General features: G+C 46.7%; 1 protein-coding gene across 2 annotated transcripts in view; it reads right to left on the bottom strand.

Moving 5' to 3' along the window:
• Ppp1r21 (protein phosphatase 1 regulatory subunit 21) overlaps positions 1–15,844 on the bottom strand; it is a 67,095-nt gene that overhangs the window by 10,482 nt on the left and 40,769 nt on the right. For both annotated transcript variants that reach the window (XM_076559240.1, XM_076559241.1), the window contains exons 15-17: positions 12,926–13,078; positions 10,651–10,743; positions 7,533–7,775 (exon numbers count right to left, since the gene is read on the bottom strand). In XM_076559240.1, coding sequence (XP_076415355.1) covers positions 7,533–7,775; positions 10,651–10,743; positions 12,926–13,078 — 489 coding nt within the window. The remainder of the gene's footprint in view (positions 1–7,532; positions 7,776–10,650; positions 10,744–12,925; positions 13,079–15,844) is intronic.

Raw genomic sequence — 15,844 nt, 5'->3', positions numbered from 1 at the left:
CTTTGTATAAAAACTCAAAAGGAAAAAGCATACTTTACATAATGTTATCAAAACATTAATGTAAGACGAATTGCTAAACGGTCTTATAAGTGAAATAATCGGGAGCCAGATATTGAGGTGAATGCTGAAAGATCAGAGAAGCAGAGCAGGCCGCATCCAACTTCACCTCAATAATGCCTCAGCCAATCCTGTTTCCTCAAACTGAAAGCCCGTGTGTCCTCATGCAAATGGATCTCAGCTTACCTGCTGCTGAAAGCCTAAAAGCTTCTAGTTCCTGGTTTTCACACCTTAAATACCTTTCTGCTTTCTGCCATCACTTCCTGGGATTAAAGGCATGTGTCACCATGCCTGGCTTTTTCCAGTGTGGCTTTGAACTCACAGAGATCCACACGGATCTCTGCCTCTGGAATGCTAGGATTAAAGGCGTGTGTGCCACCATTTTCTGGCCCCTGTGTCTAATCCAGTGGCTGTTCTGTCCTCTGACCCCAGATAAGTTTATTAAGGTGCACAATATACTGGGGAACACAAAACCACCACACATTAATAAACACTGAGACTTAAAACAAATATATATATAATTTTAGATAAATTACTGTACAACTCCATTTTTCTAAAGTTTGCTTTTATAGATTAAGACTTAAACAACAGGACTGGGGTGGCTTAGTGGTTAGAGCTCACCTCATATGAACAGGCCCTAGGTTCAACCCTGACCACTACCACCATCCCTTAAAAACAGAACGGGATGTCAAAAACAGGTGTGATCGCAGAATTCAAGTTACCGTCCAAGGTAGCAGGGTGGGTGGAGGGTGTTAGGACTTAAGAAAACTACCGGAGACTTTTTTCCCAATGGGATCTGCTATTCAGGGATGGGGTCCAGTGGGCAGTGTCCATATATTCTCCACCATCCTCAAGTGTATCATTCTTTTATCCCCCAGCCTCTGCCCACTATCTCTTTGGAGACAGTTTCACTATTTTACAGCTGGCCACAAACTCATGGCAATCCTCGTGGCTTAGGCAGCCAGGAGCTAGGATCACAAGTGTGCCCTCTGTCCAGCTTCCAAGAGTGTTACTCTGAGGACTGAGAGCTGTGAATTCATGGATGTTCACCTATCTAGCTACAAAAGAGTCTGCGGTAAGAATTTTTGGTTACAGAAGAACTGCAATTTCCTTCTCAGTGAAGCAAGAGTAGCAATTTTTCTCTTTAAGTTAAAAGCTGCTTATAACAGCCCACTGATCATTTGATTTGGTGTAATCAAATCTAACTATATTTGATGAGATAAAACGCAAAGCTATGTCTATGCCCCTTTACCTCTTCCACTCATTACTCCCAGGTTCGAAAAACGGGAACCATACAGAGTCCTTCAAAGGAATAGTCTATAAATGGAAGGAATATTCTGACATGTGTTCTTTTCAATCTCTTCTCGTGTTCTACTAACTAGAGTATGATCCAATGCAATCTTATTAGAACATATTTGGCAATGAAGATCAAAAAACATAATATTCATGTCTTCTGGTTCTGCAGTTCTTTCTTAAGACTTATTTCTCTTAATTATGTATATACACGTATGTCTGTGTGTGGGTATGTGCACCATGAGTTCAGTGCCCCCAAAGTTTAGATGAGGGCGTCAGATCCCTTGGAGATGGAGTTACAGGAGGCTGTGAACTACCCGACTTGGGCACAGGGAACCAAATCAGGTCCCCCCAAGATCGGAACCTGCTCTGAGCTGCTGAGCCATGTCTCCATTCCTACTCAGTAATTCCAACCCTAACCTAAGAGTGTACCCCATGGAAATCACCTAATATGTGGAGAGAATCTTACATAAAAATTGTATGATAGTTACTACAGTGAAACATATAACCTATGCTCAACCCCAGGGAAGCTAAGATGCGTTAGAGATGGAATACTGTGGAGTCAGTTTCTACAGTCTGATGAAACAATGTGCATTAACCTCATGCTAAAGTCTAAAATCAATCAGACATGAAATTTTGTACAAAGAAATTTAGTAGTACTCTTTAGTCAGGATAATGCCATTGATTCATTGATTTTCTTCTTTTTTAATCTCTTGTTATTTTTAGTTAACTCTAATATACATGGATAATTTTTATATCTAACATATATTTGAAAAGCCCACTAATTTAAGCAGTGTTTTTAATTAAAACAAAATGTGAACATTTGTATTGCTCTGCATTTTTTCTTTCTTGGATTATTATTATTATTATTATTATTTTTTTTTTTTTTTTACAATAATGAGCCGGTGGCTACATGGTTGAATTCAGGGCTGGATATTTTAATGAAAATAATTAACATTTGGCCTCTGAAACGCTACAGGGCTTCAAACAGTCAATTTATATCTGGTATTGCCTATTTGGCCTTAAAGTGACCTCTTGGGTTGAAGGCTGTGTCCCTTTTGAATCAATTGACTCTGAACCAGGCAGCTTGCGGCTCTCACCCAAGATAAAGGCAGTTCAAGGTGTGCTCGCCACAGCCACAGCTACAGACTCAGTTCACTGTGTTCACCTAGGGGTGGCAGAGGAGATTTAAAAAAAAAAAAAGGCTAGAAAGCAGAAACAGCAAAGTCAGCAAAATGGTCTCTTCCCCTGCCATCCGCCATGTGGGAGGCGGGGCCAGGCCGCCGGGCAGGGATCTGCCATGTGCAGCGGAGAATGAGAAGTGCATGAGCAGACTTCTCTCATCCTCGTCTCCCGCCTTCAACTGCTGATCAGATTTAAAATCCACTCCCATCACCTCTCCTGTGACATCATCTTCCACTGACGGACTTTCCCTGTGACTTCACAACTCTGTGTGGAAGGCAGGGAAGCTTATACTCTACCAAAAGCAACCAAGGGTGGGCGACTACTCCACTACTGTAGTGGCGTGTGGACGTGAAGAGGAGGCACCCAGCCTTCCTCTAAGTCTGAACAGAAATAGCAGCTCACGGAGTATGCAGCCGCTCAACTCCGTTTAAACTCCAGTTAGATTTAAATCAAGAGTCAGAGAGCAGGAAGAGCAGCTGGTGGGGGAGGGGGCACCGGGTGACAGAGTCATGAGGAAGCCGACACCGGGAAAGAACAGCCTCGAAGACAGACAGGAAATGCGAAGAAGAGTCCCTGAGAGCAGAATTCAGTTTGGTTTCCCCAAGGGAAATGGGCACAGTTTGGCTAGAAAGACAGGTAGGTATCCAAGGGCGCTGAATGCCAACCAAATGGACTGAAACCTACAGGTGACAGGAGCCATCGAAGCCCAGGAGCCGGAGAGTGTGTTGATTCCTAACCAGACCCCAGGAAAAGCACAGAGGGCACTTGTGAGGTGGGTGGGGAAAGAGACACTGAAGAGGTGATGGGCAGGAACAGAAGACAAGGCCGTGCACACACACACACACACACACACACACACACACACACACACACACACACACGCGCTAACTGAACACCCTACTCAAGCAAGAGCAACTTCCAAGTGCATCAGCCCACAGTACAATCACCATTTGGGCCCAGTGCTGTTCATGTCCCTGGGAATCCTCCTTTACATGTAGGGAAAGTGTCTGCCATTCTAGAGGAGAAAACAGGCCTTGGCTTTAGCCCTGACATGGCTGCCGATCTACCAGTTTCCAACGCCATCTCCTCAGAAAACCAGGCAGCCACCGCACACAAAGACGGAGGGCGGCCTCGGGTGAGTTGTTTCTGCTTCCCCTCATCAACCAACAATGGACAGTGCCTCAGTTTCACACCCCTACAATCCACCTGAGCACAGACGGAGAGAATACACTGCCTTGTTTCCAGACCCAGGCTGGCAAATGGGCTAGTCTGGAACCATGGATACTTCCTGGCCACCACCAACTCTACAGCCAGCACAAGTGTAAGTGAAAGAATGGATGTAGGGGGTGGAGGAATGTCAGACGGTGGAAAATAGTCAGACGGCGGAGAACAGTCAGACAGTCAGACGGTGGGGAACAGCCAGACGGTGGGGAACAGCCAGACGGTGGGGAACAGTCAGACAGTGGGGAACACTCAGACAGTGGGGAACACTCAGACAGTGAAGAACAGACAGAGAGTGGGGAACAGTCAGACGGTGGGGAACAGTCAGACAGTAGAGAACAGTCAGACAGTGGGGAACAGTCACAGTGGGGAACAGTCAGACAGTGGGGAACAGTCAGACGGTGGGGAACAGTCAGACAGTGGGGAACAGTCAGATGGTGGGGGACAGTCAGTGAAGAACAGTCAGACAGTGGGGAACAGTCAGATAGTGGAGAACAGTCAGATGGTGGGGAACAGTCAGACAGTAGGGAACAGCCAGACAGTGGAGAACAGTCAGATGGTGGGGAACAGTCAGACAATAGGGAACAGCCAGACAGTGGAGAACAGTCAGACAGTGGAGAACAGTCAGATGGTGGGGGACAGTCAGTGAAGAACAGTCAGACAGTGGGGAACAGTCAGATAGTGGAGAACAGTCAGATGGTGGGGAACAGTCAGACAGTAGGGAACAGCCAGACAGCGGGGAACAGTCAGACAGTGGGGAACAGTCAGACGGTGGGGAACAGTCAGACGGTGGGGAACAGTCAGACAGCGGGGAACAGTCAGACAGTGGGGAACAGTCAGACGGTGGGGAACAGACGGTGGGGAACAGTCAGATGGTGGAGAACAGTCAGACAGTGGGGAACAGTCAGACAGTGGAGAAGAGTCAGACAGTGGGGAACAGTCAGACAGTGGGGAACAGTCAGACAGTGGGGAACAGTCAGATAGTGGGGAACACTCAGACAGTGGGGAACAGTCAGGCAGTGGGGAACAGTCAGACAGTGGAGAACAGTCAGGCAGTGGGGAACAGTCAGACAGTGGGGAACAGTCAGACGGTGGGGAACAGACGGTGGGGAACAGTCAGATGGTGGAGAACAGTCAGACAGTGGGGAACAGTCAGATGGTGGGGAACAGTCAGACAGAGGGGAACAGTCAGACAGAGGGGAACAGTCAGACAGTGGGGAACAGTCAGACAGTGGAGAACAGTCTGGCCCACTGATGAGGCTACCTCTAGAAGTGGTTCCTTCAGTAACTCAAGGGTGACTAGGGCTGCCTCACAGTCAAACTATCCTTGGACAGATTTTAAACTCTGGTATTTGTTGGGTGTCTCATCCACACATCTACTATTTAGTTCAGTAAAAGTATGCTGCACTTACTTTACCATTTTATATGAATGAGTTTTTTTCTAAACAATTTAAAAGAAAGCTGCAGGGCCAGCAAGACGGCTCAGTGGGTAAAGGCACTTGGCACCAGGCCTGAGGACCTGACTTTGATTGCCAAGTCCCACATGGTAGAAGGTGAAAACCTCTTGTCTATGACTTCCGCTCCCCTCTTGTAGTGGGTAGCTGTTCCAGCTTTGACCTTGAAGCACCGTCCCTAGTGAAGCAGTCCATAACTGCCACGCCTACCTATGTCCTGCCCCTGGGGCGTGGCCAAGATGGGAGCCCTTAAAACCTGAGATCTGCACGTGCTGGTCCTCTTGGTTCCTCGTGATCCTGGATGCTGGACTGCAGACCAAGTCAGAGTTCTCCAGAGAACCACGCTGGACTGCACCTCACCTCTCCCAGATCCTGTAACCAACCCCTTACTGGCTCTAAGTTACCCCAAAATAAACCCCTTTAACTACTAAACTATGTGGAGTCGCCTTGTTAAAGCCGCAGTTTACCCTCTCTCACTCTGAACAACTCCACATGATAAATAAAATGTAATGAAAATAAATTAAGCCACTGACATTATAACACTTTATCCTAAATACTAACATTTACTAAAAAACACGAAGGTGGTCCTCTAAAGCAGTATATCTCAAACTTTGGGGGTCAATATCAGATATTTACATTACAATTCATGACAGTGGTTTAAAAGAACATGGCCCTCACAGACTCATAGAGAGTGGCACTATTAGGAGGTGTGACCTTGATGGAGTAGGTGTGGCATTGTCGGATGAAGTGTGTCACTAGGGGATGGGCTTTAAGGTCTCAGAAGAGCAAGCCATGCCAAGTGTGGCATTCTTTTCCTGCTGCCTGCAGATCAAGAGATGTGGGACTCTCAGCTCCTTCTCCAGCACTATGTCTACCTGCATTCCACCATGTTGCACCATGGTGATAATGGACTAAATCTCTGAATAGGTGAGCCACCCCAATTAAAGGTTTTCCTTTATAAGAGTTGCTGTGGTCATGGTGTCTCTTCACAGCAATAGAAACCCTAACTCAGACAGTAGTAAAATTAGAGTTATGAAGTAGCAATGAAATAACTGTGTGGTTGGCTGTCACTACAATGTAAATGTAAAGGGTTGCAGCATTACGAAGGTTGAGAACCACTGCTCTGGAGTTTATAACCACACCTGTACACCTGTCACCCATAGCCACAGGCTGACATACCTGTCATGCGTGCGCTCCACTGGCTGCAGCTAAGTCTGAGACACACCAGGACAGTGGTGGCATCAGTGCGCCAGCAGCATCAGCGTGCACCTGAGCACTGCATCCTGTGGAGCATCAGAGCTCTCTCTCCTCGGCTCCACACCCTGCCCGGACTGCTGATTCTGACACCTTCCCTCTCTGATTTCTCCTTTTCTTGACTTTCTATTTTCTTTTTCAATTACAGACAGAGTGTTGTAACTAGAAAACTTGATAAAAGATAATCATGAATTCTGTAATGCCAAGAGGGCTGTTTCTTTACCTTCTGAGTCACAACAGTTAAAAAGAAGGCAGGGAATGTGAGGCTGTGAGACGTCTGCCCGGGGACTCCGGACAGAAGAGAGTGTGTCCGAGGGGTTCTATGTTACATGCACATTCTGAGCTTTGACTTTCTGGGACACGCTATGGAATTCTTTTAAAGTGGGTTAGTGGTCATTCTAGCAAAGTTAGGTACTTGTGGGGCTGGAAACTTAGCTCAGTGGTAGAGCACTCACCTAGCTATGCAAGGCCCTGGGTTCAGTCCTCAGGGCAGAGAGGATGGGAGTGGGCTAGAAAATTCCAAACAAAGACCGGAAAACAAGGTAACTAGAAGGTTAGGTATTGGTGATTGGCTGGAAACACAACTCCATCTTGGAGCTGTTTTTAAAGAGAAGCAGAATCATCCTAGATTTGACTTACCGCATCTTCTCCAGACACACAGCTCTGGCCACGTGGCCATCCAGTAAACTCTTCTGTAATTTAATGGAGTTACTTTCTGAAGGAGACAAGCCACCTCTATTTCAAGTACAGGGAACCTGACATGTGATTCAGATGGGCTTGTTTGTGTCTCTCCCAAATTCGCCCGTGATGGAATTAGAAGGAGGGGCCCTTGGAGATGGCCTACTGGACATTTACAAAACAGATCAGGGAGGCTGGTCCACCCCTTCTACATGGGGCAGCATGATTGGAAAGGCAGCCAGCAGTGAACCAGGAAGTCACCGGCTCTTGGACTTCCCAGCCTCCGGCTCTTTCTGCCATTTTGTTATAGGAACAGGAACGGAACAGCCTGGGTCTTATCAGTTAGCACTGAAATAAACCATGGGCTAGGGCAAGCAGGAAGACACTCACCAGACTGGCACTCTGCACAGGCTCTGACGGGGCCTTCGCGGCAGCCTCCTCCTGGCAGGGAGCAGTGGACACGGTGGCGTTCTCCTGGGCCGGCCCAGGCAGCTGCGCACTGCCCGTACTCCTCAGCCTGTCTGCATGCCGCTGGTTTTCTTTCTCCAGCCTGATTTTGGCTAACTGTGCCTCTAACATCCAGTGTTCCTTTTCCTGCTCCAGTTTAGAAATCTTTTCCAAACTCTGCTGGACCTGAAAAAGTAGAAGGATTTTCCACCTTAGAGAACGACAGGGACAGAAGGTGAAAACAATGGAAATTTTTATATTGGACACCAAAGGAACAACCCTAAATTCAGAAACGGAGCCAACTATTTAAAAATCTGTATCCACCAGAGGACTTCATGGGAAGACAGCTCAGTCAGAAAGTGTGGGTCTGGGTTTGTTGCCCAGAACTCATCCTAACAAACAACCCCCGCTCTGAGGTGTGGGGCCCTGGAGCTCTCCGGAGCCTACACAGTGAGTTCCCGGCCAGGCTAGCTCTCTCTTGGGGTGGGGGTGGGCAGTGCCTGAGAAACACCAGTAGCTCAAGACTCCTCTGGCCTCCATGGCCCTGCACAGACAGTGAAAGAGACGTTCAAAGGGTGGAGAAGGTTATGAGGAGCATCCAACACAGACATGCTCCCTGTACACATGAAGGATCCTTCATGGACAGACGTGTTTCTGTGATACTCAAATCACATACAGAATTCCTGAAATCCAGGAAAAAGACACCAAGGCAGAAGACAACAAAAGCAGAAACCGAGAGTCAGAGAAGCACTGGAATAAACTATGGCCACAGAGGCTTGTCCCTGGACTAAACACTTTAAAATTCAAAAAGCACAAAGCTGGGTGTCTGGGGGACATGGGGGCTTTCCTCATGGGCAATGAGTGCAGGTCAGGCCTGAAAGAGCATATATGCACTACACGGTATAATTTCATTTATGAAAACTCCGTATCGGCCAACAAAACCAGTCCAGGAAAAATTAATTAGAAAAAGAGAGAAGCAAAGCCAATCTGTGGTGTCAGAAAGCAGACAAGGGGCAACCACGTTACAGAGGGGCCTTTGGGAAGTAATTGTTGAGGCACACCTGACACAGTGAAGCGTGTGTATACACACACACACACACACACACACACACAGTCTTTAGAACTTTAGGTCCTGGTTACAATAGTGTGTTTACTTGTAAAAGCTGTGGCATGCATTAGGGATCTGTCCACTTTTCTGTATGTTATACTTTTTTGAAAAAGTAGCTGTGTTAGTTGGAGAGCGCCCTCATCAGTTAGGAGCACTGGCTGTTCTTGCACAGGACCGAAGTTTGGTTCCCAGCGCCCACATCAGATGTCCACGAAGGCCAGAGGAGGACATCGGATCCCCTAGAACTGGAGTTACAGACAGTTGTGAGCTGCTCTGGGAATCGAACCAGGGTCCTCTGGAAAAGCAGCCAGTGTTCTTAATGACTATGCCATTTTTTCTAGTCCTATAAGGAGTGTTCCCCCAAATTAAAAATAAATCAGATGTTAAAGTTAAAGTTATTTAAATAAATCTCTGACAAAACCTAAACTGGATCAGTTTATACCAATTTTTGAAGAAATAGTACCTTCCACGCAATCTACTTCCCCCACTCAACTGACTGCAGAAGGGAAGGAGGAGTCTCCCTCCGCCCTGTCCTTTACAGCCTCGGTGTGACTCATCGTCTATACACCTCAAAACCTCTACAGCCTCGGTGTGACTCATCGTCTAGACACCTCAGAACCCGTCCACAGCCTCGGTGTTACTCATCGTCTAGACACCTCAAAACCTTCCACAGCCTCGGTGTGACTCATCATCTATACACCCCAAAACCTTCTACAGCCTCGGTGTGACTCATCGTCTAGACACCTCAAAACCTTCCACAGCCTCGGTGTGACTCATCGTCTAGACACCTCAAAACCTTCCACAGCCTCGGTGTGACTCATCATCTATACACCTCAAAACCTTCCACAGCCTCGGTGTGACTCATCGTCTAGACACCTCAAAACCTTCCACAGCCTCGGTGTTACTCATCATCTATACACCCCAAAACCTTCTACAGCCTCGGTGTGACTCATCGTCTATACACCTCAAAACCCGTCCACAGCCTCGGTGTGACTCATCGTCTATACACCTCAAAACCTCTACAGCCTCGGTGTTCCTCACCGTCTATACACCTCAAAACCTCTACAGCCTCGGTGTTACTCATCGTCTATACACCTCAGAACCTTCTACAGCCTCGGTGTGACTCATCATCTATACACCTCAAAACCTTCTACAGCCTCGGTGTTACTCATGGTCTATACACCTCAAAACCTTCCACAGCCTCGGTGTGACTCATCATCTAGACACCTCAGAACCTTCCACAGCCTCGGTGTTACTCATCGTCTATACACCCCAAAACCTCTACAGCCTCGGTGTTACTCATTGTCTATACACCTCAAAACCTTCTACAGCCTCGGTGTGACTCATCATCTAGACACCTCAGAACCTTCTACAGCCTCGGTGTGACTCATCGTCTATACACCTCAGAACCTTCTACAGCCTCGGTGTTACTCATCGTCTATACACCTCAAAACCTCTACAGCCTCGGTGTTACTCACCGTCTATACACCTCAAAACCTTCCACAGCCTCGGTGTTACTCATCATCTATACACCTCAAAACCTCTACAGCCTTGGTGTTACTCATTGTCTATACACCTCAAAACCTTCCACAGCCTCGGTGTTACTCACCGTCTATACACCTCAAAACCTTCCACAGCCTCGGTGTTCCTCATCATCTATACACCTCAAAACCTTCCACAGCCTCGGTGTTCCTCATCATCTATACACCTCAAAACCTTCCACAGCCTCGGTGTTACTCACCGTCTATACACCTCAAAACCTCTACAGCCTCGGTGTGACTCATCATCTATACACCTCAGAACCTTCTACAGCCTCGGTGTGACTCATCATCTATACACCTCAAAACCTTCCACAGCCTCGGTGTTCCTCATCATCTATACACCTCAGAACCCATCCGCAGGGTGGACCACTTGTGCTTTTTACCAAACTCCGTGATGTTCGCGGTGCCATACCTGCTGGGCGAGGCCTTCCCGACTCTCAGTTGAGCTGAGCAGAACCCGGCGGTTCGCCACTGCTTCCCCGTAAGGCACGGACTCTGCGAGGGGCTGGGGGAAAGCGCAGGGGTCGTGAAAGGGTCCACACACAAAGTAAGAACGCTGAGAAGTGTGCGTGCGCCATAGACCACGCCGCTTGCCAACACAGACCGCGTCCTTCCTTACGTGTGAAGAGAAAAACGCATTTGAAAAGGAGAATGGAGACAGGACATCGTCATGGCAACTGCACACCTCTCCAACTCGAGCTCTGTGCCCGTGTACCAGAACACAGGCGGAGGCAGGACAGGAAACAGGAGCAGATAAAGCACAGACAAACCTCCTGTGACAAACGCTGCTTCCCGCTCAGTGAAGACAGGAAGGCCTGACAGGGCCAGGGACGGCCAGAGAAAGAGCAAACAAACAAACAAACAAACAAACAGGAAAAAGACCTGTTGAATAACATAGGATCAAAACCCGTAGGGTGGTGAATGGCTCAGCAGGCTAAGACACTTGTTATCAAGGCTGACAACCTGAGTTCGATCCCAGGACCCACGTGGTGAGGGGGAGGACTCCTCCAGGTTGTCCTCAAAGTTCCACATACATGCCACGGCACGTGCGCACTGCTCCCACCTCAGCCATTCAAAACACGTAAAACCTAAAATTCTCTATTCTAAAAAAATATATTTTAAATACCATACCAAAACGGTAGAAAATATTTTCTATATAAACACGAAACATGATTAAAATTCTTAATGTAGAGTATCCAGGAGAGGTAGGGATGGATATGTCCTTGGCACATTATATGTATGTAAGAACTGTCAAGGAATAAATTTAAAATATTCTTTAAAATTCTTAATATATAGGGAACTCTTTCCATTTTAGCTAGGAATTTTTATTTTAAAACAGACTTCAACAGAGAACAGACAGAACAAATGATGACCATGAAAAGCCACCCTATCTGACTCGTCAACAGAGCCATGCACATGAAAACAATACGGAACTGCTCTCTGAGCCAGACGAACACCGAGCTTATGTATAAACAGGTGGCAGTCCTGAGTGTAGTCTGGAACACTGAACTAGTAGAAGTAGAAAAAAAATGAAATATATTTATAATTTTTTCTAACTATAGCAAGAATATGTGGTCACTGAAAAAAATCAGAAAATGAAGCAACACATTATTTTACCTCTAATCTTACCACCCACATGTGACTCGTCTCTTTGTTAGACTATGTCTAAATGCAAAACACTGACTGAAGTACATGTGTACACAGAGACTATGAAATCAAAATGTATCTCCTGTTTGAATGTATTCTTTTAGAGGCTTCTACCACCCCCCCCACCCCACCCCCTGATGCATTGTATATATTCCATACATATTTTATACACAAAATACATATGTATGATATAAACCATTATTAATGATTGTAGCCATGGGCCACTACCCCTGAGCTGACGGTCATTATTCTGATGGCTCTCTAGTATTTCATTCCATGAATGTGTAATGGTTTTCACTGTTGTATGCAGTGCTACATGTAGTGAGTATAGTTTGTGTTTTAGCGTTTCTACTACACATATAAACAGTCTTAAAGTAGAACACTCCAGGCAAATCAGCCATGATTTCAGATTCATTTCAGGGGTAACCATAATTACCAGCTTGATATGTATGCCTGGGCCCTTTGTACATTTATAAGCATTTCTATAGATCTATGCACATTGTATAGAATTTCTTGCCATTTTCTTAAACCTAAGTTCCACTCTACAATTTGCTTTTTGCATTGTGAATATTTCAGGGATCTGTCTGTCACTCTGTATGCGGTACCCACTGGATTCCTGCCTGAATGAAGCATAGAGTTTTATACTACATGAAGAACGCTTCATGGTTCATTGAGGTTTCCTTTGGCCGATGAGCACTGAGCAGCCAATCCTGACTTTCCACCATCTACAGCATTAACACTGCTGTAGCCCCTGTAAACACCCTGCAGGCACATGTGTGGACCACTAAGAGTCGGATGCTTGCCTGACTTACAGTTCTCCCACCCCATCTCTTCTCGGGGGCAGCCCTAGCCATGTGTAAGGGTAGCTGGCGCCCTAGAGCTGTCTGACTGGTGTCTTGATGACTGATTCTGCAGAAGAGAACCGCTGACTGAAAGTCTATTCCAAAAGAAACACAGAAAGGACATGCTTGCAGTGGTGCACACCCCAACCCACGATCCCAAGCAAGCACACGAGTGACTGTTAGCAGCCGCACACAAACCTGTCTCAAAGCCTTCATGTAGGCAGCAGCCTTCTTCTTGTACCGTAGCATGCATTCAGCTGAAAGGGGACTAATGAATCCACTGGCTGTCTTGGGCCCATAGCTCAGTGAAGCAATGAAGTAGTCCACGTTGTTGCTGAAGAAGGATGCAATCTAAACACAGCATGACAAGAAAGCATTCTGTTTTCCAACAGTGATCTAAATACTGACCTCACAGTTCTGCAGTGGTTTGAACGAGAATGGCCCCCTAGGTTCCTATGCCTGAATGTTTGGTCCCCAGTTAGCGGAACTATTTGGGAAGGATTAGGAGGTGTGGCCCTGTTGGAGAAGTATGGACTTGTTGGAGGAGGGGTGTCACCAGGGGTGTAACTGTAACTTTCAGCTCATACGTAAGCTCTCAGCTATTGCTCCAGTCCCACACCTGCCACCAAGTTCCCCACCAGATGATCAAGGACCAGCCCTCTGAAACTGTAAGCTCGCCCACCCCAGTTAAATGCTTCCTAAATTACCATGGTGCTTCATCACAGCAATCCAACAGTGACTAAGACAAAGTCTCAGAGCAGTCTGAATGGAAATGAAATTTCAACACCTGACCCAAAGCCTGCACCTATGTATTTGCAAATACCTTCACAATGTGTGATATAAATGAGACACCCAGTAAATGAGAAGACTTCAGACACACCCGCTCTGTTTAGTTTCTGTCCCTCTGTAGGTGACTGACTTTCTTTTTTGAGACAGGATCTCACTATGCAGCTTTGGTTGGCCTAGAACTCACTATGGAGACCAGGCTAGCCTTTATCTCACAGAGATCAGCCTGCCTCTGTCCTCAAAGTGCTTGGATTAAAGGTGTGTACCATGCCCAGCTATTTCTCATAAACTATAACTTCTGTACTGGTCTCAAACTATCTATGTTTGGGTTTTTTTTTTTATGTTAACTTTGAATATCTCATATCCTAACAGAATAGATACAACATAAGCAGTTAGACATGTACTCTCTACCTAAACTTAGGTCTGTGAAATCTTAACTTGTTAATAGAACAGAAAACAAGACTAAACACGCAGATTCTTGTCATTCATGGATTTAGTATTTGTTCCGTCTATGTAGCAGCTACAAAGACCCTAACATAATTTTGCTGAGCTATGATTTTGAATTCTACAGTGCTGCACGAAGTGGTGATATAAAGAAATGTCTGGCTAAATATCCTTGCTACAAAAAGAAGTCCTGGATACACTAGCGGGTATTCTATCTTGGTTAGTATGAGAAAGTGACTTGTGCAGGTTCTACCTTGACAAACATTGCTCAAAACTAAGCAACCAAACTGTAATCATCTACATGCTTTACGTATCTTTTATTTTTTATACAGTATCAAGTAAACCTCAGGGTAGGTACTATACGGCCCACGTGAGTGAACATTTAGTCACGGGTGGTGGTGTTTGGAGGCTGTGGAAACGTCAGGGTATGGGGTCTCGCTGGAGGAAGCAGCCCCTGGGGAGGACCTCATGGTAACAGGCCTGCTAGTCCCTGCAGGTCTCCTGCCTCCTGCCTGCAGATGCGATGTCACTAGCTCCACGGGCCTCACTGCCACGGACCCACCACAGCAGATGTATCTCCTCACACCATGAGCCAAACACAGCAAGAGACATTCCAAAGTGGACAGGGGAAAGACCATGAGGCCTCAACCCCACACAAAGAACTCCAGGCAACTGAGGAAGGCTCGGAGCGGGAGAAATGGTCCTCCCCAGGGAAGAGCACACCAGTTGGTGACCCGATACCGGTGGTCAGCCCTGAACACACACATGTATAACATTATACAGACTGAGGGCAGCCGTGGGAACCCTCCTGGAGTAAGTACCCTGACACCCAGGAGAGTGGGAGAGACGCGATGTCACCGGGGGACTGGAGCCAGCTCCTGAAGGCCTCAATCCCAGTTTGCACTCTCTTTGTATACTGTCAACACAAGTGGGGTGGTTTTTATACAGGTATACATGGCCGTGGGCAGGTTGTGAAGGACAATCACCCACGGTTCGGCATTTCTCCAGGTCACTCTGTCCCGGGGAGCAGGTGACGGCATGCTTGGAAAAAAGGCAGTATAAGCAGTGTTTTAAGTAAATCACTAAACAGATCAATAAATCAGTATCTAGTAACTGGTCTTTTCTTCCTTACTCTGCTTCATGAGCAGGTTATACTTAGGGATAGATTCACATGTAACAATAATTAATGAAAAAGGAGGCCACGGATGTGGAAGGGAGCAAAGAGTGGTGAATAAGAGGGTTTGAGGGAGGAAGGGAAGAGAGAAATGAGGTAATTACATCATAATCTCGAAAATAGGGCTGGAGAGATGGCTCAGAGGTTAAGAGCATTGGCTGCTCTTCCAGAGGACCTGAGTTCAATTCCCAGCAACCACATGGTGGCTCACAACCATCCGTAATGAGATCTGGTGCCCTCTTCTGGAGTGCAGGGACACATGCAGGCAGAATACTTATAAACAATAAATAAATCTTTTAAAAAAAACTCAAAAATAAAGCAATGAAAAACTAAACCTCCTCTCCATTTAATGTTTCCTGCAGGCCATCTGGTCACAGATAAGGAAACTATCTAATCCAGGTAGTGTTCGATAGAATCAGTGCTCAGTGCTCAGGGCTGGGGCGGGGTGGCTCAGGGGTAACGCGGTCTGCTGCCCAGCCTGATGACCCGAGTTCAACCCCCAGGGTCCACGGGTGGAAGGAAAGTCTCACTCCCACAGGCCGTCCTCTGACCTTTCCAGCTGTGCCAGAGCATGAACGCTCCCCGGCAAATCGAAAGAAGAAAGAAAGCTTCTCTTTTATAGTGTGTGTGTGTGTGTGTGTGTGTGTGTGTGTGTGTGTGTGTGTGTGTGTGTGTGTGTGTGTGTGTGATGAAAAACCAGAAGAGAACTGTTT

This window comes from Peromyscus maniculatus, chromosome 22, assembly GCF_049852395.1.
Source record: "Peromyscus maniculatus bairdii isolate BWxNUB_F1_BW_parent chromosome 22, HU_Pman_BW_mat_3.1, whole genome shotgun sequence".
Lineage (NCBI taxonomy): Eukaryota > Metazoa > Chordata > Mammalia > Rodentia > Cricetidae > Peromyscus > Peromyscus maniculatus.
Note: the sequence above shows the minus strand (reverse complement) of the source record. Positions and strands in the feature narration are given on the sequence as shown.